The sequence below is a fragment of the Antennarius striatus genome, chromosome 7, assembly GCF_040054535.1.
Source record: "Antennarius striatus isolate MH-2024 chromosome 7, ASM4005453v1, whole genome shotgun sequence".
NCBI classification, from domain to species: domain Eukaryota; kingdom Metazoa; phylum Chordata; class Actinopteri; order Lophiiformes; family Antennariidae; genus Antennarius; species Antennarius striatus.
The window spans coordinates 25,199,597-25,223,610 of NC_090782.1; the positions used below are offsets into that span (position 1 = coordinate 25,199,597).

A 24,014-nucleotide genomic window follows, 5' to 3' on the forward strand; every position below is an offset into this window, starting at 1 on the left:
GACAGGAACATTTTCAATTTCAGGAACCCGAAGGTAAAACAATAAACAGCCCTGCCCCAGTGGTAGATGGGAGATAACCCCCCCCCGATCTCCACCCACCGATGCTGCGACTGAACCCCCACCCCCCCAGCGGCCGTTCCCACGCAAGCAGGGACTGCACAGGATCCGCTCGCCTCCGCAAAGCCGTTAGCTCACTGGCTGCCACCGAGGGGTGGGGGCATGGTTGGGCGGAGCCCCCCCCCCCCATATCAGTATCCTACTCCTACAGCAGTGGTGGTGTGAACTGATCCCCTATAGGGGGCAGTAGAGCGTCCACCCCACCAGAAGAGACAATGGAGAACGTTTGATGTTCAGGAGAAGAAACGATGAAGATGATGACGGAGAGGAAGAACGGGGGGAGGTTGGAATCTCATCCCCTCACTGTGACCTCTGACCTCTGAACCACAACCGCTGCAGATAGAAAGATGAAAGAAAAAGCACATAACTCAGGCAGCAAAGGGGACGGAGATGATGACCTTGACAAACTAGGTCAAGGTCAAATATTTTATATCTTTTTAGGAACACGTCTCTGAAACCTGATGGGACAGTCACAGACAGGGGCCTTGAACGTTCCACACAAGGAAACCCTACGTTAACGGCGCCGGTTCAGGGGTGTCTGGAGCGGGAGTGGGCGGAGCCTCTGATGACTGGCGTCCATCGCTTTACCCGGGTAGAGGAGGGGATGAGGGAGTGGAGTGGCTGCCCCACTGGACAAATAAACGGTGTGCAGTAGTGGGCAGCCGCCGGCGAGAGCACCAGGAGTTTATTGACAGAGTGTGTGTGTGTGTGTGTGTGTGTGTGTGTGTGTGTGTGTGTGTGTGTGTGTGTGTGTGTGTGTGTGTGTGTGTGTGTGTGTGTGTGTGTGTGTGTGTGTGTGTGTGTGTGTGTGTGTGTGTGTGTGTGTGTGTGTGTGTGTGTGTGTGTGTGTGTGTGTGTGTGTGTGTGTGTGTGTGTGTGTGTGTGTGTGTGTGTGTGTGTGTGTGTGTGTGTGTGTGTGTGTGTGTGTGTGTGTGTGTGACACCATCGCCTGGTCGCGGCCTCCGTCTCTTCTCCCAGATGCCGTTTCTGGAGCTCGGTCGCGGCGGGAAAACAGCGAGCAGATGCATGCTGGGATACAAACACGTAGACGTGGGACCGATGGGGCGGAACACACAGGATGACACACACACACACACACACACACACACACACACACACACCAGCTGGTTCTCTTCTCGCTGGTGACGCAGCGGTGAACCCAAACACGGGGTCGGCGCCCGGACAGCGAGCGCCGCCCCCCCACCTGAGGAAGAGCCGCTCGGCTTCCTGCAGCCGTCCAGCAGACGGAGTAAAAATACCGCGTGCGTCCCTGGGTTCTAAAGCGGGACATGTTTTGACTCCTGCGGGGGGCCGGCGGCCCCGGGGACTCCGGCTCCCGGTAGCCGGTGCGTTTCCTGCGGCGCTGGGAGACTTCCTCCCCACACAACAATGAAAAACCAGCAATTCAATTTTTTTGTGGGGGGGGGGGGGGATAACAACCTTGGACTCACTCACAGGACTGTCAAGTCAGTCAATCAACCAGAACGGCTTGGCCCCCACCCCCCATCTCCAAACAGCCCCCCACCCCCCATGTCTGTCACCAGGCTGAGGTCGTTCACATGGACTGTTTACAGGACGGCCAGCAAGAACCAAATCCACCCGGGGGCGTGGGGGGGTCTCTGTGGGGAACGACCCGACCAATAGGAGCTCCAGACTCCACCTCACCTGGAAAGGTGGGCGGGTCCAGACGCGCGGTTCACCTGATCGTATGCTAACCGCGTCGGGGAGCATCGCCTCCTGTCAGGGGGGGGGGCAGCGGGCACACAGACCTGAGCCGGGTGTTTAGTGTTCCCACCGGTTACACTGGGGGGGGTTATCGGCTCCATCAGTCCTAATGCCCCCCCCGCGCATTGTGTCGCTCCGCTCCGTTTATTTCAATCCAGACAAACATCTTCTCGCTCCAAACCGCCGGCAAACACTCAGAAACCAATAAGAATTATGGGGGGGGGTGAAAAAAAAGAGTCCTTATGAATAGTAGAGGAAGTAGAGCAGCTGCTTGGGGGGGGGCGGCATTGACACACACACACACACATACCCCAACCGTAACGCAAACAGTCCATCTGGAGTACCTGGCAGAGCGACAGCAGTCACCTGTGTGTGTGTGTGTGTGTGTGTGTGTGTGTGTGTGTGTGTGTGTGTGTGTGTGTGTGTGTGTGTGTGTGTGTGTGTGTGTGTGTGTGTGTGTGTGTGTGTGACCGCTGCCGTTGTGTTTGGCTAGCGTAGCAGAAAGCAGAGGGTTTCTGAGCAGCGACCAAATGAGCCATTTTAATCGACCGCTTTAAAACCACACATTGGGGGGGTTAAGGGGGGGTGTGAACACTCGCACAGCGTCCACACATCCGCAGCGCTCCTACCTGCAAGGGCGTCTTGGGCCTCAAAGAAGGTGCTGAGCCCCCCCTTGACGTAGGCCAGGCTGCCCTCGTTCTTCCTGCTCGCCTGCTTCTTCAGGTTCCCGGCGGCCAGTTTCAGCTGCTCGAAGCTGAGGAAACACAAGACGAGCGTCAGTCGAGCCTCAAACGCTCGACTGACGCTTACACACACAGGCTTGGCTGGTGTGTGTGTGTGTGTGTGTGTGTGTGTGTGTGTGTGTGCGCGCGCGCGTGTGTGTCAGGGTTCTGAGTGAGGTTTCCTCCACAGGAAGCAACAGTCACCCTGCAGGTCCAAACAGAGACCCTGGTCCTGCTGGATCCTGGGGTCCGGGTTACTGGGAGGCTAAGGCGGGGGACAGGAAGTCAGGAGCGTCTAAAATAGCTCCTGTGCCCCCCCTGTCACCTGAGCTCAGGGCTTTGGTGTCGAAGCCTCGCTCGCCGTCTGAAGCGGCGGCGAGGAAACCGTTCTTAAGTTCTTAAACTCAAGCTAATCGATCATTTAATTTCCTGCACCTAATGATTATTACCTAATGATTATTTTAATTTTTAATGATTGTATTGGTCAGTTTTCCCTCTGAAGAGTTCATTTTAATCCTACATTAACATTAAAGGAATTAAATCACATTTGTTGCCTCGTTAATCATTTTTATCCACAAAATTACGATTCAGCTTCTAAACTTCTTAACTTACTATAAAACACAGTTCTGATCTGAGGGTGTGTGTATACTTAACGGGGCCAGGGGGGCCTACCTGGAGCCGGAATGGTTTTCTATGAGGTACCAGGTGGCGGAGAAGTTCTCACTGGTGAAGTCTCCACTCATGCCTGGAAACGTCAGCTCCATGTCCTTCTGAGGGATTTTACCTCTGTGGGAAACAGGAGATGAAGAAGAACACCGACCTGCTGCTTAAACACAGAAAACTATGTGAACACACACACACACACACACACACACAAGTGGAATAGCATCCTAAAGATGTGTCTATAGACCCTGACCACTCAGGTATTTTGACGGCGATGTCGCATCCTGCTCCTCCAGCAGGGGGCGGCGTGCTGCCAGACAGCGGCCGCGTTGGGAGCGCCCGGCGTGGGAAGTGGTGTGTGTGACGCCTGGGCGCCTCTGGAGGACCCAGAGCTCATTAAGGAAGCTTGATGTGTGCTAATGACCCGAGGCTTACACACACACACACACACACACACACACACCGACACACACACACAGCTCCACCAGCCACACACACACGCACATACACACACACACACGGTGCTACAGTGCTGAGCTCTGAAGCCTGGGAAACCGACGACATTCACTCTGATGTGATGCAGTTCCTGACTTAAGAAAGTACTCTGATTACTTAGAGCCTCAGGATTACTTAAACACAGTTCTCGTCCTGAACGTAAAAAGTGAAATCAACGCTAGTCGACTGTTTTCTTCATGCAAAAACAATCCTAGAAAAAATAACTGAGTTTTGTAGGGACGCTGTGAGGACGGACAGACGGACGGACAGACATAGACCTCCAGGGAATCCTGACCTCCAGCTGGGGGGTCTCTCTACTTGTCGACGTGTGTTTCTGACTTTCTGTTGTTCCTCTGCTCGTTTCAGAATCACCCTTCTGCTGAGTTTTAGTCAAATGTCCCGACTGTTTGGTTTATTTTGACTCTTTTCTGGATAATTTACATTCATTCAGGTTTTTTTTTCGTGTCTCTGCTGCTCAGATATTTTCACTCGAATGAAAAAAAAAAAAGGCTGAAAGGAAAAAGAACGGATAGATGTGAGTTTATTTTACTTTGGTTTATCTTTTTATTCCGGATTCGTGCCTCAATTTTTTACACAGCCTGAAGAACCAAATCATTCAGAATCTGACTGACCTCCCTGATCCACCAGCTGACGCAGGCGTCCATATATTTCTGTCCGCTAACGTGGAACCGCGCTACCCGGAGACGAGCAGACGGGCCGGGCCGAGCGGTCAGTCGCCCCCCACCCCCACCCCCCACCCCCGCCGGCCTCCTTAAACCAAACAAACGAAGGGTTAAAATCGAACCAGACGACACCCGGCGTTCGGGGGGACTTGTGGACGGACCGCCGGGCGCGTGGGAGGCAGCGGCGTGCTGTACACAGACGTGTGTGGGTCGCTGCTTCTCTCTGCTCTAAACAGGACTGAGCGGCGGTTGGAGGCGGTTCAGCCGTCGCCGTGTCGGAACGAAACTTCAAACGGCTGCATCTGGGGCGCGTTTGTGTCTGTTTGGGGGCGTAAACCACGACTCCACCAGCAGAGCGTGGCGTGTTTACGGGCCGGGCGCGTGTCCGTGTGCTCGTGGCGGCGCCGGGCGCGTGTCCGTGTGTTCGCGGCGGCGCCGGGTGCGTGTCGGCGTTCCCGGCTCGTACCTGTCCAGCTCGATGCCCAGGGGGTTGCTGGGTCTAAGCGAAAGGGGGGAGATGCCTTTGTTGCGGTCGGTCCTCAGGTCATAGTAGTTGAGCTCGTCCACCCACACGGCAGACTGGTCCAGGATACCTGCAGGAGGGGGCGGGGCAGGAGAGGCGGGGTTAGGACGTTTTGAAATCCTTTCCTCCGCCAGGCGACGCTTTTAAAAGACGTTCACGTCTCCAGAAGCCCGGTTTGCTAACGTTAGCCTCTGAACCAGCAGCGTTAGCATGCAGGGGGGCCGCGACAGGTGTCCGTTACGATCCCAGCAGCTCTCCTTTATTTCTGGGGGGGTCGCCGCCTCTAATTGGACGTGACAACACTTTTTTTTCCTGACGTTCTGAATCTAAATCTCCGATTAGCTGTTTCTGCGCCGGGAGGAGAAGAATGTGTCGCCCGTCCCGCGTGACCCCCGTGTCCCACGACACGCTTCGGTTTCTCCTGCCTCAGGGTGGAACCTGAATCCGTCCGACAGACAGACTGACGCCTGCTGGCTCTGTGACGCTTGAAAACACGCGTGTAAAACAGACAAAACGCAACGCAAACACACGCTAAAGACAGACGTTCAGGTCTCACAAAGGAAGAGGCGTTTCCATGGTAACAGGCTGATATTATCAAACAGAACATGATTAAGCAGCTGTAAAGGTCGGGGGTTAAATCTGGGGGTCATCTGATCGTTCCTGCTTTGATCTCATTTGACCTGTAGATGTACGTACTGATCAATAGTTATTGATTATCGGTCGTCTCACCGATCCGCTCCGGCCGGAGCAGCTTGAACGACACCGTGGACGTGCCCAGCCCCCCCGACTTGGTGGTGACGATGATCTCCCCCTTGTCGTCTTTGGCCGGCCCCACCCGGCACACGATCTTACTGGCTGACATCCACTCGGCCGTCAGCAGGCAGTTGTGTCCGCAGATGGACAGACCTGGGGGGGGGGGTAAAGGTGTTAAATACAGACACAGCACAAACAGAACCTGACACCGACGCACACGGGAGGACAACCCCCCCCCAACCCCCCCTCAGGAAGCACTCGCCGGGGGTCAAAGTTCAAGTTGGGGTCATGACGGGCATGGGTGGCCGTGACCTTCCCTCCTCTCACTCAGCTCCTTTAAGCTAACACTTCAGTGCTAAGTACCCCCCCCCCATCTGTCGTCTTCTTTAAACCCTCTTGAAAACTATTTAGACGTCAGGAGACAGACGAGGTGATTACTGGGGGGGGGGGTCCACTTCGTGTGTGTAATCAAACATCATCCACGCCTGTGAAGGACGACCAACAACCAGCCCCCCACTGAACACACACACTCACACACACACACACACTTGTGACCATCTGATTGTGTAATTGCGGGGCCCTGGGGACGCTCAGGGTCAGAGAGAGCTCCGCATCACGGGCCAGAGAACGCCACACCGACCGTAAGAATCCTTTGGACCGGGACCCCCCATCCCCCACCCCCGAACGGGGCGACATCAGGAGAGAAAACACCACGTATATCACGTTTAATGAGAATAAAACCTGGAAAACAAGGACTAGAATTTAACATTAAAGCAAAACAAAACAATAGATTATCTCAATAATAAATAGTGTCACAGAAAAGCAGCTCAATATTCTATATTTAGAATTATTCATTGATAAGTTTATAACTATTAAATTATTCATCTATTTTGACCAGGAACGTTTTTTTAATTTCTCTTTTTATAGATTGTTAAATGTCAATATTTTCAATTTTCTTTCGTCCTTCACGAGAATTAATTGAATATTTTTTGTACATTCTGAAGGGAATAATTTGTCAAATAATTTTAAAACTTAACTTTTCTTTTTTTTTTTCAGCCTCAGTGTGAGCAGAAATATTCTCTGTCACACTAAAAATAAAAAGTCAGAGTTTCAAACAAAATATATTATTTTTGTTTCAGGAAACAAAACGTTCAGACAGAAATTCGTTTCCTAAAAGGAATCAATTAATTTAAAAAAACAACAACAGTTGTCTGTTTTACCATTCAGACAATCTTACAAGTTAAAAATTTAAAGTTATATTATAAAATGGTTCAAATTAAAATTTTATTTTACTTCATAGAAAGTGAACTAATATTATATTTTAAATCAATTAAATTAAACTAATCCGAAAGATGTCAAATATCTGTATTTAATTATTGCAGCACGTTGATCTAATTTTACTTTTCACCACGGAAAATCTTTTTAATTATTTGCTTGACTTCCAATTTGTTTTTTAGCTAAATTAAATTGTCATGAAAATAAAACCTAAATGCTGACGAGGTGAGAATAAAAAAGACGAGGCTTCCTGTTGAATTCTGAATCATTTAAATAAAAACAAACGGTTTATAACAAGTCAATTTAAAAAGCTTCGCTCTGGTTTGATGATTAAAAAAATCACTTTATGTTCAATGTTAAAACTCTCAGCTCAAAACATTTTTAAACCCATTTTTAAGAACTAAAAACAATTGAAGGATTAAACAAATGAAAGATTAAATAACGTCTCACTCCAGAGAAGAAACGCTTTTCCCTCTCCTGTTAAATTATCCTAATTTTATTTTTATCGAAATGATAAAAATTAATTTTGCTAGACAGAATGACCCACACACACACACTGCTTGTGTGTGTGTGTGTGTGTGTGTGTGTGTGTGTGTGTGTGTGTGTGTGTGTGTGTGTGTGTGGTTCTAGACGCCTTACCGATGAGGTCGTTGGGGCCCGTTCCCAGGTTCTCTCCACGGATGGTGACTTTGGTCCAAGCCGCGCCCTCCTTGGGCGAGATGCCCGTGACCAGGGGGGGCTGACGGGCACGAGACATGTTGGTGATGGTGGGGGGGGCAGGATGAAGTGATCAGTGCCTGGTGGGGGGGAATTACGTGAGACTTCAGTTAAGGAAGAACATTATGAATATTTTACAATCACCTGCACTAAAACCCTCCTTAATCAGACCCCCCCTACCCCCAACCCCGGGGGGGTCTCCAGACGCGCGGTGGCGGTTATCTCCCAGATAATAGGAGAAACACAGGAGGCAGCCAGGAATGAGACGGAGAGCAGGAGGAATGTAAACCTCACAGTGGAGGATAAATAAACCCGGACTCCCCAATCACTCGGCGTGAGCCCCCCCGCCCCCCCAACGCCGCTCAGATTATGGCACCGACCAAACAGCACCCATGCAAATCGGTTCAGGTGGGGGGCTGAGCGCAGGAACGGAGGGAATCATTCCAGATGAAAAAAAACCCAGAAGTGAAGGGATGTATTTCAGCGGCGCAGATGTTGGTGCACCAACGGCTGCCAGCGAACCGACCAATCAGGACGCAGCTGTGGCTGCGCGGCCAGAACACGTTCCCCACAAACAATGCAGGAGTTCACACAGACAGGGGTCGCCGTGGTAACCCTTCACATGGTTGCTAATCAGATGTAGGCACACAACAGATGGGGGGGGGCTGATTGATCAAAGCCGATCGGGATCATCTGGATCAGAAACACACAAACACAATTTAAGGATTATTCCTGATGCTGAAACAAAAATACCGTCTTAAATATTCAGGAATGTTCCGTGGATTCATGTTTGTGTGAAGTAAACACAAAACAAACGGGGGGGGGGGCACTTCCTGCTCTGTGGAGCTCATTAGAAGCTGAATGGAACGCCCACCGGTGGTGATCACCGGATCGATACCTGAGCGAGGAGCAAACGAACCTCTGATCACATGATCAGAGGACGACCCGTGTCCTCATTGATCACCGGCTGGACTCTGAGACGGTGGGGTCCATCAAAGCAGCACAAGTATGGAACCCCCCCACCCCGGGCATAAGAAGAAAGCCCGGCTGGATTCACCTCACGCCGCTGCAGCGCCTGTCAGAGTAAACGGGGGGGGGGGCGCATCCGCCATGAAGGAGATAAGAGGTGAACGGGCCTCGAACCAGAGCGGGGGCTGTCACTCATCAATCCCACATGTTTGGAGTGGGGGGGTACGGGACTGGAGCTTTATTTTGTACACTTCATTCTGCTTCCAGGACTGTTTCTAGCCAATCCCACCCCCACCAGTTTGGAAATACACGTGCACAAACACACAGATAGCCCCCCCCGACCCCCCCCCCCCCCACACACACACCCACACTTACACACTAACACGCTGGGCAGAATGACAGCTCAGCTCGGTTGCGTGCAAGGGGCCCGAGCTGGTGTTGTGTGGTCTGTGTGTGTGGGGAAAGATCTGTGGAGAGGCCTGGCCAGTGTGTGTGTGTGTGTGTGTGTGTGTGTGTGTGTGTGTGTGTGTGTGTGTGGTCTGGGTGTGTGGTCTCTGGCGCGGGCCTGGGGAGAGCCTGCTGACGGCTGGGATGAGAAAAGAGCCGCTGTGTTTACTTTACTCTGGGGGCCGAGCATGGACACGGGAACACTGCCCAGACCCCTCTGCAACACACACACACACACACACACACACACACACACACACACACACACACACACACACCAGAATCTCGTGTCACACACCATCACAAATACTCTGTAAACTAGGTCATAGAAAACTGGATCTTGATTCATGTTAAATAAAGGAGGAAAACGTTCCAACGCTCCGGCTGGAAAACGGGGGGGGGGTGGCATTTTCTGCCGCCCCCTGAAGGTCGTGGGGGTCATCAAGGGATCCCTAGAAGATCACCCTTCCAGCACGAGGCTAAATTTAATCGATGACAACACACCTAGCTCTTTTTCTTCTCCCTGTGCTCTCCTCCAATCAGGACCCTGCTAGCCCCCCAGCGCTAGCTCCAGCTGCTCGCTCTGCTAACAGATTTGTTTTACTTGGAGGCTGATTGGCAAACTGCAGGGGGCGGGGGGGTCTAAACGCTCCCTAATTCACTATTTATTTTAATCAACAAATGAATAAAAACATATAAATCTGATCAACATGGACGCTTTTCTTTTCATTTTATTTTTCAGTTTTAATTTGATAAACTTTTATAATCCCCGAAGGGAAATTAGGAATAAAACGTAAAGTGAAATGTCTCATAACGTACTATTCTTAAAACACTGTTTTGTCAAATAACAAAAAATAAAAAACATTGCATATAAAATAATATAATTTATAACGACTGAATTAAAGAAATAAAAAAGTTAAATTAACTTATTTTGCATTACATCATGAATAATCTCAACATCAATATATCAATGCATGTAAATAACTTAATCATCTGGAATTTGTTGTCATTTTGTTTGAAACAAGAAAAAAATAACTAAATAACATAAATGATAAATTGATAAATGATCTGTAAAACTCTTCTAACTCAACAGATTAATAAAAATAATATCCTATAAATACTTCAGACCAACAGAGAACTACACTCTAAACCAACAATATGGGATTTATTGCATCACAATTCATGGATGTCATCCCTGATTTTTTTTTTTTTTTTTTTAAATGGAAGAATTAAAATAAAGTCTCTCTACTTTAAATATTGATGTTTTACGTCACTGTGTGCAGAGGGTTCTACTCATTTCACCCAACAAAGAAACACATCCCTGATCACAGAGTTGATGATCTGAACCATCAGACTCAGAAGTGAAGCCCAGGGTGAGGCCTGCGAGCTTTGACCTTTGACCTCTTTGTAGGAACATGCCGGCCTCTCAGTGGCGGCGCCCCGGACGCGTCGGCCGCCACATGAATGAGGCGTTCATGCCTCAGATGCGGCGGCTCAAAGGTGACTCGCATATGGCAGTGATTGGCAAGCGTGTGTGCGGACGTGTAAGGGAGACTGTAATGGGTTTGGGGGGCCACAAAGGGACCCATTTAGACAGTTCATCACCCTCGGCCCCTCAGAGCGCCTAAGTCACCCCCCCACCAACACTAACACATTTCACTCTGAGCTCCCCAACATTACACAAACACCAGATTCCATCAAAGATCCCCCCCCCGACTGCTCTGAATGGACAGAGCCGGCCACACATCGCCCGACCCCGGCACTCTGATCACACAGAACGGGCGACGCCCCGAACAATCGCCCACAGTGTTCGCTCACGCCCGGGGCCGACCCGGCCCCCGACACGCGGACGGGGCGACGGACCGCAGCGGGAGTCGACCCGATCGGGTTTCAAACGAGCGGATCTGAAATAGATGCGTGTTCCGTGCGGGAACTGATGCGAGTCATCGGTGATGAGTCAGCGTCTCAGAGCCTTCGTGACAGAGGAGGGGTGGAGGAGGAGGAGGAGGAGGAGGAGGAGGAGGAGGAGGAGGAGGACGGAGCGGTCCGGCTCGCCATCCCACCGCCGTCCCGTCTGCCCACAGGCTTTGTTATCTTTAGGGCTCGCTGCTTGTTTGTTTGTCGGTCTCGAGTGCTTTTCAGAGAAAAGGTCCAACAAAGTGAAGTCCTCGGTTTCCCATCTGAACGTCCTGGAACAATAAACAGAAATATGGAGGACCGGCCCGCAAATGTGGAGAGATGTTTGTAGAGGATTAGCTGGCTGGAGACAGATGGCTTCACCCAGTGACATGGGGGGAGGAGAGCCGGTGTGAGAACGGACCCACAGCCACAGGAATTCATCAATGAACCTGATTGATCCATGAACATTACTCCATCTGAGAGTCTGCTTTATAAGGAGTCAACGTTCAAAAATGTACTAAATTATTAAATTGAAATATTTGACCGGCGTTAGAATTCTTTTTTAAAAGTATAAAAAGTTTTACTAGCAGAAATGAAGCTGATATTTTCAATCAAACCAGAACCACAAGTGATCTGGTCTTTTTTTATATATCCAAACGGGATAATCAATCACCAATATGCTTGTTTACGCTTCTGGAAATTAACTGATGAAGTAATCAACTAAGGCTGAAACAATTATTATATCCCGCGAAGCGAAGATGTCTGAAAGAAAAAGCTCATGACTCAGGCAGCAAAGGGGAAGAAAATGAGATGATGACTTTGACCTTGAGAAAACTAGGTCAAGGTCAAATTTCAACTTTAGTGCTCATCGCAGATTTTTGATAGGCAGTCACATGATACCGTACACACATTCTCTTGGCTGACGGCATCTGTTCTGTGAGTTTCAGACTTACGTGAGACACAAAAGTGTTTTAAACAGTCTATCAGAGTGTTTTAAAGGTAATACAGATAGAAGGATGGGGAGGGTTCAGTGCTCCCCAATTACCCTAAATAATAATATAAATAGTTTATCACTCTATTACGGAATTAATTGCGTGTGGTTCCTGGAACACGTTAACCACGAGGAACGATGGCACACTGTACACCTTTCTGAAACCTGATGAGAAATAATCACAAAACAAAAAGCAACATTTTCAGGAAGCCAAAAATGTGTAGGTCAGGGTAAAAGTTTGAGTTTAGGGGTGTCACAGGATGTTGCAGTCTCTGACTGTCTTGTTCTGTTTGTAAGGTTCTTGCAGGAAGCTAAAACCAAGGAAACGACGGGGTAAAGATCAGATGTTTGAATGCTGCACGGACCAAACGTCCACCTTCAGCTCCCCCGTCCCATGATCCATCTGTCCAGACCTGACTGGTCACGGGACTCTCAGTGTGAAAACCAGTGGTTCAGGCCTGTCAGCAGGAAGCAGGCAACCCGGGGGGGGGGGGGGGGGGGGGCAGAGCCTAGGGAGCCGAGCCGCTTGGCAAACAAGGCTCGGCTTCAGCTCTGTTGTTCGATTCCCCACGCAGTCCGTGGAGGAGCGGCACGGAGGAAAAGCCTCAAAAAAACACAGCCCACATTCCACCAAAACAAACAAGCAGGGCCACCCAAATTTTTCAATTAGAGCCCCAAGAGGGGGGCAGGAAATGGATCAGTGTAGCCTTGCCCCCGCATTCCCCAGCCGAGCAGTGCTGACTTTAGGGCAGATATACACAGAGCCGTGTCGGCTCTCGCTGAAAGGCTGACGACACGGATGATGGAGGAGCTCCATGACATCGTGCTCCTGTGACGGCGACACGGCGCCCGCCGGCAATCGACCTGCCAATCAATAACTCGTAATCAGTTGAACAAGCACACACACAGTTAGACACGGATTCCCCCGGAGAAAAAACAACTACTTAAAGAAAGCACGCTACGACAAAAGTTGATAAAAGTACACAAGAGTGGGATTAGAGAGGCTTCGGCTCGGTTCTGTATGAAAACACTGCGTTTAATCAGGCTGAGCTAAGCATGAAGCTGCTTTATTAAAGCGGGGGGGTCGCTTCAGTTCCAGGCTGGGATCACGGTCATCATCACTTTTATGTGTATATCATCTTCATCATTATTATTAGAGTTGACAATGCAGTCGTTAATGCACATACTACAATTTCTAGTCTATTACTAGCTGTTAATGTGGATCTACATGTTCCACTCGCTGCTGCACTAATTAAAAATTACTTTTACAGAAATATCAGACTTAAGCTTTTAAAATAAAAGTACACACTCCACACATTTGGGGTTCCAGCAAATTAAATGTGGACGTTTGTTGATTTTTATCATATATAAATATTAATTAATAAACACTCAATCTGAAACACAACAGGCTATTTTAACTTTAAACCTTGTCCGGAATTTTACAGACATTAGTAAATCAAGGAAATAAAACAAAAGGCTAAAAAAGAAGATAATCATTACATATTTCAAAGATCAGAGGCAAAGAATTCTTCAATAAACTCTGTGAAGCATTATATGTCAAAAGATGATCAGATGAGAAAAGATCAATCAGATTTATATCATCTATTAAATTGACATGAAATTCTGCCTCTGAAGCTGTGAAGAGAACAGGAGGGCATCCCATCATCACCATAAAGACGGTTTAAAGCAGCAAACAGGGAATATAGCACTAAAACCTAACGCAATAATTTACATTATTGCATTATTATTATTATTATTATTATTATTATTATTATTATTATTATTCAGTGTCGCAGAGGTCAGTCACAGTAAAAAGAGTGTAGAACTCACGATTTTAGGACAATTAAACAGTAAATTTAGAAAGAGGAAGGGAGGGTGACTGTGGTGTGTTAGGTTTGCAGAATAAACGGGCTTTGATCAGATCAATTACTCTCATAACTACGTGAAAGGCGCAATTTATCGATCAAAATCATTCGCGACTGCAGACGCGATGCTAGCTTTGCTTTGACAGGTAACGTTAGCTTCGGCTAGCAGCGTCCGCTAGCAGCTAACGGCTCTGCCGTGAAATCTAACCGTTGCAGCGGCTGTCACTGGTGTCGTTCCTATTTTTAAAACCTGTTTATATTCCTGCTTGAGGTAAAACGTTTAGACTTTTTCTATTTTCAGCATTTAGGAGAAAAATATCTTAAAGAAAATGTTGACTTACTGCTGTCAGAGACGAGACCGCAGCTGCCGTTTCCTGTTTCCTGTGATTACTTCCGCCTTACTTTATTATCTACGGCCTTCAAAATAAAAGTATATAAAATGATGGCGAATTTATACTAATAATAATGGATTGGATTCATATAGCGCCTTTATGTTTACATTTACATTATTGAGAGCTTTTTTTAATTAAAAATAATAATAAACAGCTTGGAGACTTTGAAAAATTGTGATTTTAATTATTTGGTTTAGAAACACACTTCTAAAATATAATGGCAGCATCTGACTGATCAGTCTCTACGATGGCAAATAAAATTGAACATTTGATGAAAATCCCATGAAATGGAATCTTAAATACTTTTTTTATAGAGAAGCAATGATGCATTAAAATCATGGAGGAAACTCCATTTTATCACAACTTACCAGTCAAGTGTTTTATAAATTATTATTATGATTACTATTGCTTAATATAATACATACGTGAAAACATCAACATTAAAGAACCAAAACATCTGCATTCGTAAGAAATTAGCAGAACTGTGCACAAAGTAAATTCTGAATGTATTTTCTTGAAAGATAAACAACTTTTTAAAAATATATTCAGTGCATAATATATCAAAGTACTTTTCTTGCATTTTTTGAGCATTTATGTCATCCAAAATCTGTATAAATAACACATTTTAAAAAAAACATGTTTTATGCATTATGCTGACAGCAGTTTTGAGGCTGAGGTGCATTCAGACCACTTCTCAATGTACATTCCAACATATGAATTCATGTAGCCCTGCACACCTCCTGTTGCACAGATGTCCTGCTGTGTATAACAACACTGAGCAGTCATCCAATATCTGCTTCAAGACATTTGACTATTGTGTTTAGCGGCTTGCTCATTCGGTCTCTCTCAAAATAAGACGTTTATGTGACACAGAAATGATCAGTTTATAAAAATCTTTCTCCTCTGAAGTGACGTCCTTGGAGTGGGACACAGTGGGAGCTTTGCCTCTTTCTCGTCTCTCTTTTCACGGTGCATCACTGAGGTATTTCCACTTGTTCTGGGAAAGGCGCAGCGACATTAGAAATGCAACATAGACCACCCAGGCTCACACTGGAGTACCGATATCATTACATTTATCTCACCAAATTGTGCAGAGCAGAAAGACTTTGTGTGATAAGGCAAGGCCCAATCCCAAGGGGACGCACATTGTCCAATTAGACGGGGTAATCTGATAATTAAGGGATCAAACTGTGACCTGTGCTTTTGGACAGATGCTGAGGCAGCAGAGGGACCGTTTGTCTTCATAAACATCAAGAGAAATGACGCTGCAAGATTCTGATCTGGGTCTCGGCGGTGCAGCCTTCGCCACTGAACGGGAACATTAGTGACATAAATGAGCTCAATTATACGTGTCACATCTTGAGACGCATTTCAAAGGAAGAAATTATTATATCTTATTATCTTAATTTTAGCCAATCGACGAGAACATCCTGCTGGGCTGCTTTAACTTCCTGCGTGCAGCTCGGTGTTCAGTGGATTCGTGAGACAAACAGCATCCATCTTCTCACGTGACTCCAACGATAAATTTCATTTCACAACCGCTCATTGTGGTTTCATTAACCACACCTGCTTGGAGCAGGTGTCCCAGGTGTGACTCCCCGGGGGTGGGGGTGGGGGCTCCTGGCTCCTTGAACCTCTCGGTGACCCCCATCCCGTCATGGCACATGCTGCGCTGGCACCATTGCTCATCCCTGAACTCTATTGTTCATTGTTTGTCTTCTCCAGTTTTTTCCCATGGGCCCCCGGCCAGTGAGAGGAAAAGGTCACTGTAAATATTGCACTGAAATCCTCCCTCCCTCCCATAGAGCTCCTGAAGATGGAACAGGCGACCAGTGGGTGAGCACTTCCTTCCTGCGCGGGGCATTTCAACTGTACAACATCAAACGGGTGTGAATCGCTCGGTGTCAGAGATCGCTGCCGTGAGATCATGTGCTTAGTGTTCGCTCTACAATAACCTGGGCAGGTCTGGGGCGTCTCGGGGCGCAATCAAGCTGGGATTTAACGAGACCACTGGATGGAAGAAGGAAAACACTTCTATTATTAGACACTAGGGGAACTGAAAAGAAATTACTTTGCCAAAAAAGAAGAATTCACACCTTATATACTCATAAATGTGAACTAATCCATTCCCTCTCTGTAGAAAATATAGATTCCAAGGGAAATTGAATGAGCGCCCTCTGACCCATGTGTGGCTAATTACTAGCCTGTAGCGCTGCTGTTAATACAAGGCAGGGAGATAAATAAACCCCTGATATTTGGGTTTGTTTTGCTTCTGAATGGCGCTCCATCTCCCGCTGCCCCCCACCCCCAACCCCCCTTTCCTGCAGCACTCCGGTTCCCTGGGCTCACATTTTGGGATCCGGAAATCCAGGCCTGTGCCAGGCTCAGCTTGGAAAAGCATCTACATCAACACAATGCAAGAGGGGGCTTTAAAGGGGAGCCGTCCACGGTAAGTGCCCCAGCCGGGCGTCAGGAGCGATAAGTGGATGAAGATGGAGAACTGGGACGACTCGACAACGAGGTGGCAAAAATAATAAGATAGAAATTTGAAGGGAGAATGACTCAGAGTGTGTCCACATGAGTCTCCAGTGATCCCATAACCCAAACTGGGAAGAACATTCCTCCCACCAAAGCATCCCCTAAACTTTAGGGGAAATGCAGGATCCAGTTTGATTTTAAGCAGATGACACTCAGCTCTACCTGTCAATCAACCCCACCTCCCTCCTCCACATCTGATGGGCTAGTAGGAATTAAAGTGATGAAGATGACTCTCATCATCACCACAACCACCTCTAAATACAACTTTTCAAAATTGCCTGATCAGTTTATTTATTATAATTACTTTTATTAGTTTATTTTACTCTGTTATTGTGACACATTTTTGAAATGCATTCCTATTATTATGAGTTTTTTGACTCTTTATTACCCTGTAGTTTATGACACTCCCCTGTAGGATAAAGTGATGTTATTTTATTTATAATCTCCTTGTCATTTTTGCCCATCTGATCTATTTTCCATCAAAAGGCAGGTGAGATTGTGAAATTCCCACAGTCAGCTGGAAGAATCTGAAGGAAAATAGTGGGTGTAGGCGGGAATAAAGGGGCATTTTCCCAAATATGTCCGGGCTTTACCACCCAGGTTAACATAACATGTTCCCTGCCTTCTCATAACACCGCTCCTTCGGCTCCCCGGGCCAGACAACGGGCTCCTGTGTCTCAGGAGGCGCAGACGGGCTCGGCCCTGAGAACCAGGCAGGAAAAAAGTCACTGGGAAAAGTCTAGGAGCTAAGATGTAGAAATCCACGAGGGTGCTGAGGACGTAAAAACATGCGCGCCAGATCCGTTCGGGTTGTCGTGCAGCTCGTTGCGCCTTTGGACGCTCGTCCCTCCGCCAGGAGTAACGTAACGTCCGCGGAGGCGCGTTCCGCCCCCGATGAGACGTGACAAGCGCTCATTACCGGTTGTGTTTACAAACAGACCGGCTTAGTTACAGCTGGGGGGGGGGGTCACTGGGGAGCCGGATGGACCGGAGCCCGACGCAATCAAGAGAGCAGGACTCGATCTGACGCAGCGCCCGGACGCGGCTCCGCGCTCCGCCGGTACCGGTCAGATAATCATTTAAATCTGAGGATTTCATTTTAAAATGACCAACGAATGGACAAAAACAGCGTTACTTAGCAACACCTGTGTGATAGAAGGGCGTTGTCATGACATCCACTTCAATAGCAGGCAGAGAAATAAATTAATAAGCAACAAGCAAATGAATAAAGACAGAATTTTAAAACGTTAAATCATCGAGGTGAGAGGTTGACCTCCTATCAACACGGGAAATATATGAATATAAATACACAAATATGTACAAATACACACACACATGTTTAGTTACAGAGTAGAGTAGACAGCTGTTTGAGTATGTATTATATAATGTAGCTATAAAATAACCACAAACACCGTTATTAGATTTTATTTTAATTTAAATGTTTGTCATTAAATTTTGTGAACTGAATTCACTTTCTTTCTACATCTGGTCAATTAAAATAAACATTTATCTATAATGTTCCGATCTGTTCTGTACATCATAAACAATAAAATTAGAGAATAATCGAGTCTATTTTATTTCATATATTTTTTAAAGTAATCCCGGATATCACATCCAAATTAAAATACAGGTCTAAATCTGAATTAGTTGTCAACATCAATGAATTATAAAATCAAAATTAAGTACCTACAAGCAATAAGTTTGTAATATAATGAAGGGAAGTGAGTTCTCTGCTGAGGAGGAAAATACCAGGGTTTTTTAAATACTCCTCCAATTCAAGTGTCCAGAATCTGAAATTAATTTCGGTCCCAGAGGAAGTGAAATACATCCTCCTATTCAAAAGCCCTTCATGCTTCCAGCACATCCAGCTCCCCCATCTGTTAATTATTTGCAGTAAATTCAGTAAATTATGAGGAATATTTGGCAGCTTATGACAAAAACTGAGAAGCAAATGAAACGAAAATGTTATTGGTTTAGTGATCCGTTTATAGGAAAAGGGGAATAAAAGAAAGACGAGCACAGGAAACAAAAGTGAAGCTACTTCAGCTGAAATCCACTGGAGCAGAGAAATAAATATAAAGTTTATGAAGCTAATGGGTCAGTTGTTAGATGAGTTTTGCTTCGCTGCTTGTTCATGATTCAAACATGGGTCACAAACCAAATGAAACTTTTCTTTAAAGCATCCTGATAATCTGTTAATTCATGGTTCCGGGAGGAGGGTCACCCCTTAATCCCAGGACAGATGCAGATACTGGTCAAACTGGTTACTGGATTATCACCAGTGAGACTCAAACCTTTCCTCCTGAAGCTTCATCACTGAAACTGACCCGAACTGAAATCGAGCAAATTAAAACTGAACGAAGAGCCCGGGATTAACGACACAACTGAACCAACTGAACCAACAGAACCAACAGAACCAACTGAACCAACTGAACACAACGTGGCATCTGATTTTCCACTGTGTGAAAGGAAGCGGGGGTCTTTAGCTGAATGAGCCCCCTAATGCCACACATGGGTTTGTGTATCCCAGGGCTGTGCCTGTCAGGCTTTAACGCACTCAGCTGGCTTCAGACGACATGAACTGGACTCTAGAATGATGGAACATGTCTTCAGACGCCGTGAGGACTCAGGCCTGGGGAGGAACCTCTGCAGGATTCCTCCTCTCCATTCGGTCCAGACCTTTGCTGAGTTGTGGCTGCAGCCCAGAAGAGGGCGCCCGCGATCCTGGTTTCTCAGCTGGGATGTCTGGTCCTGTTTGCACTCCTGCATTTAAATTTAGAGTATAGAAATTTTTTAAAAATAGTTTCAGAAATATCAAAATGTAAATCCAAATATGACTTCGGACCTTTGTCAGCCTTACAGTCCAGCAGCTGCATGAGAAAAGTCCGTCTATGAAACACTTAAATTAAATTATTTTTAAGAAATAGAAGAAACTTTTAAAAAATCCACCCAAACCAACAAGGTTACTGGAAATCTGCTCCCAATCCTCCTTAAAAATAAAAACGGAACAATAATAATAATAATGATAATAATAATAATAATAATAATAATAACAATAATAATAATAATAATAATAATAGCAATAATAATAATAACAATAACAATTAATAATAATAATAGTAATAATAATAATAATAATAATAATAATAATAATAATAATAATAATAATAATAATAATAATAATAATAATAATAATAATAATAATAATAATAATAATAATAATAATAATAACAATAATAATAGTAATAATAATAATTCAGAAACAAAAACAATTCTGTCAAACTGAAAACAAAACAGATTTTTTGTTAAAGGTCAAACAAACCAACAACAATGTTGTTAGAAAAAATCCGGATGCAAACCGTATCGATCTGGATTGTTTCCGGATATGTTGTGACGTATGTATCAGTTATGATTGATTATCGATAAATAAATACAGGAGAGTTTGCTCGTGTCAGTGTGTGTGTGTGTGTGTGTGTGTGTGTGTGTGTGTGTGTGTGTGTGTGTGTGTGTGTGTGTGTGTGTGTGTGTGTGTGTGTGTGTGTGTGTGTGTGTGTGTGTGTGTGTGTGTGTGTGTGTGTGTGTGTGTGCTGACGACAATGAGGAAGAGGATGGAGGAAGGTAACCCACGGAACCAGCAGGTTCGGGTCGGTCTGACGCCTGTGACCCCCCCCCCTCCCACACACACGTCACGTGACGCGTGCACGCGGTGGTGGGGGGGTCACTGCATTGTGAAGCGGCGCGTCCTGCAGGAAGGGAAGCAGCGTGTGTGCAGCTGAGTGGGGGGGGGGGGGCGTTTGGGCGTGGGTGGGTGGGGGGTGTCTATAGGAGCGTGTCTGCGGGGGGGGGGGGGGGGGGGCGTGACGCGCAGAGGTGCAAACTGAGGTCAGTTCCAGCCTCTTAGCTTTGATCCCTCAGCTGAACTGGATGAAAGACATCCTGCTTCACTCACGGGGGGGGGGGGGGGGCGTAGAGGCATGGGGGCTGGGGGGGTCTCTGCTCTCCTACCTGATGCACAGGCCCAAACTGTCTCCCCCACGACACGCCCAATATCCGCCCCATAAACCGTCACCCCTGTAACATAAATGCTGATTGGCTTAATGAATTGGCTTAATATTACGATATATTTTAATTTAATTAATAATTATGTTTATTACATCATATATAGAGGTTCATTGATGCTTTTGTGATGGAATCTGAGTTGCTATGTTTAATATGATTATAGCTTTTTATTATGTGATGTTTTCATTTAAGTGAAACGCTGCATTTCTCAGACAGTTGATTTATTACTGTTCCGTTTTTTGACCCGCTTTGAAGCTAATTGGCGCGTTATCTACATCTGCCGCTATTTAACTACATGACTGCTTCTGTCGCTTATGACAAAGAAAAATGACCAAACAAAAGCAGAAGCTGACTCGATTCATTTAGACTCGATTTGATTTGACTCGACTCGATTAAATGGATTTGATTCAATTCATCTCAATTCATTTTAAGTCGATTCAACTTGATCGGTTTGATACGATTCAATCTGACTCCGTTCGATTTGACTCAACGAGACTCGATTGATTTACTCTCGACAGACTCGGTAGGAACACCTGCTTTACATAACATCATCTGGGTTGAGGCTAATAAACCGTGTGTGTGTGCTTCCAACTCGTTGCTCTGAACGTGAGGCGTTCAGGTGACGCTTCCAGTCAGGAATGGAGACAAACTCCAGTTAAATCCTTAAATCATTAAAGACAGCAGAAAAGAACATTTAATGGATTTAGGGTTAGGTGATGATGTGTAATTTACAGTCATCGTCTTAATTATCCCACAGAACCCAGGGCCCTGAAGGCAACACAGGAGAGAACATGTAGATTTTTTTTATTATCACCTGCAATTTATTTAAGGAGAAGAACTAGAGCAGCTCACGCTAACATAAACTAACACGTCCCGTCCTTCATGGGCCAGAAACAAAAGAGAATCTGCTTCTGCTTTTATTTCCTGATTCTAGTCTGAACCGTTTTAGAAAGAAAGAAATTTGAACTTTTGTTTGTTTTACTGTAAATTCTTCCATTATCTATAAAACTGCCTCGTAAATTATTATTTATTGATGACTATTATAATTATAGTGGAGAGGCGGCATTAAAAAAAGCTCATATGTGGCCTAATTAAGACACACACACACACACACACACACACACACACACACAGAGTGAGAGCGCCGGGAGTTTCCGGGCCGTCCGTTCAACCCGTTTCTGGTCGGTTTAGCCCCGCCCCCGCCCCCCTGAATTTGTTGTTCCCCTCTTTGATGACAATTAGCGTCGTGGTCGGTTGGGGTCGGTTTAAGTCGGGTGAGGTCGGTTGAGCGGCAGGTGATGTCTGCTGGAAGCAACCGTTGGGCCGCGATGCGTCTGACAAGAGACGACCCCCCCCATCGCCACCAAGCCCCGCCCCCACCCTTCAAGAGCCCCCCCATCACGAGAAACGGAGTGGGTGGAGCCAGCTGCTGACGGGTGACGCCACCACCACCACGAGTGACACACCGGGGAGCGGGACTCGCGCCGCCACGCCGCAACACTCTCCAGGGTCAAAGGTCAGGCATCTGGAGCAACATGGCCGTCGTTTCTCAGGCTGATAAGACGCCGCCGGCCCCCCAGGCTTTGTGTGGAGGTTTTAGCAGGTACATTTTTGCGCGTCTTATCAGGCCAGGTGTTCCACACGCTGACTGGAAACCTGGGCTGTGAATGGCCCCACACCTGAGCCCCACACCTGAGCCGCTAATGGACGCCCTTTATCTTGTTTAAACAGCTCTGATTGGCGATAGGCCGCGCCTAGAAACAAGAACAACATTGATCCACGTTTGTCGGCCATTGTTCTGTGAACTGTGGTCACACATAAACCGTTCTGTCCGACAGCAGAGTTCAAGCATCGCGTCTCATCCTGGTCACCTGTGACATCACGTACCTGTCGCATCAACACCTCATCACTGTTACCGGGCAGAAAACTGGGTGCAGCCTGTTCTAGTGACGGACGCCTGTGTTTATTATAAGCAAAGCGTCTCGAGGAATATTAGTGCTCTGCAAATCTTTCTCGTGTCAATTTGGGTTTTGTTTGTGTGTCGTTTTCTCGTCTTTTAGAGATCAGACAGGAGTCATTATTCTATCGTGGAAAAATATGGCATTAAAGTATTCCCTCATGCAGTCATGTGATTAAAGTTCTGACAGGAATAAATAGAAGTAATTACTAGAAACAATGATATAAAGGAGCAGTAATCACCCAATGTTGGCAAACAATGAACTAGAGCTTGTAATGCAAACAGAGGAAAAATTCACATTCAAATGTCATTCCACAAAAGCAATTATTTATGTTAGAAGTCACAATGAACCAATAAAAAGTTGCAACCCCACATAAGAACCATATACAGTCATTTAAAAACATAATTTACACAACAGTAACATGTAAACATCCTTATTCTGAAACGTTAAAATATAAATGTACAATTTTCCTGACAATTTCAAAATGAAAGTCCAAAAGAAATTTCACCTCTTATGTAATATTAACAGAAACAAATTAAATAAATCAGATTTTAACATTTAAATAGAATTCTATGTAAATCTGACTACTACTTATTAAGATATCTGTTATTTTCAGTTTATAAACTGAAGCTGAAAACTGTGATGACAATCTATTCAAATATTTAAATATACACAAGTGCGATTTTGATCGTTTCTGTTATTTACACGAATGTTCTTGTGTGTTGTTTCACTGCTTTGTATTTTTAATGTGACCTGCCACATTAAAAGTTAAAGCTACAGTCTGGTGCATTTATCAGGTAACAAGAGTTATGTTTGAACTGTATGGGGTCCCTTTCAAATAAAATTAAATAAAATAAGTTAAAAAAAAGTCAAATGTAATAATTGGAGCTTTTAGATGCTTTTATTTTGGTGGGCTTTTCCCGAAACAAAAGGTAAAAAACGTTATCTGTGATTTAATAATTAACCTTGTATTGCTTCTATCATTTTGAACAAAAACAAGACTTGTTTCTTCCTGTTTTGATAAATTTTCACAATAAAAGTCATTTGAAATCTGTCAGGGGAAAATTAACCCTTGAAAGTTTTCGGACAAACACAGACGTCCCTTTTAATTTGCGAGCAATCAGGCGGTAACAGCCGTCCCCTCGGGGTGTGTTTATGCAAAACCCCCAGCGGGTCAGTGTGTGTTGATCCAGACTGAAGCCGCACACACACACACACACACA

General features: G+C 46.0%; 1 protein-coding gene across 2 annotated transcripts in view; it reads right to left on the bottom strand.

Annotated features, from left to right (window-relative positions):
* The window catches only part of exoc2 (exocyst complex component 2), a 32,234-nt gene extending 18,006 nt beyond the window's left edge, over window positions 1-14,228 (bottom strand). For both annotated transcript variants that reach the window (XM_068319509.1, XM_068319510.1), the window contains exons 1-6: window positions 14,186-14,228; window positions 7,596-7,753; window positions 5,658-5,834; window positions 4,872-4,998; window positions 3,237-3,350; window positions 2,472-2,596 (exon numbers count right to left, since the gene is read on the bottom strand). In XM_068319509.1, the coding sequence (XP_068175610.1) occupies window positions 2,472-2,596; window positions 3,237-3,350; window positions 4,872-4,998; window positions 5,658-5,834; window positions 7,596-7,713 (661 nt within the window). In that variant the 5' untranslated portion in view covers window positions 7,714-7,753; window positions 14,186-14,228. The remainder of the gene's footprint in view (window positions 1-2,471; window positions 2,597-3,236; window positions 3,351-4,871; window positions 4,999-5,657; window positions 5,835-7,595; window positions 7,754-14,185) is intronic.
* Window positions 14,229-24,014: the final 9,786 nt, after the last annotated feature.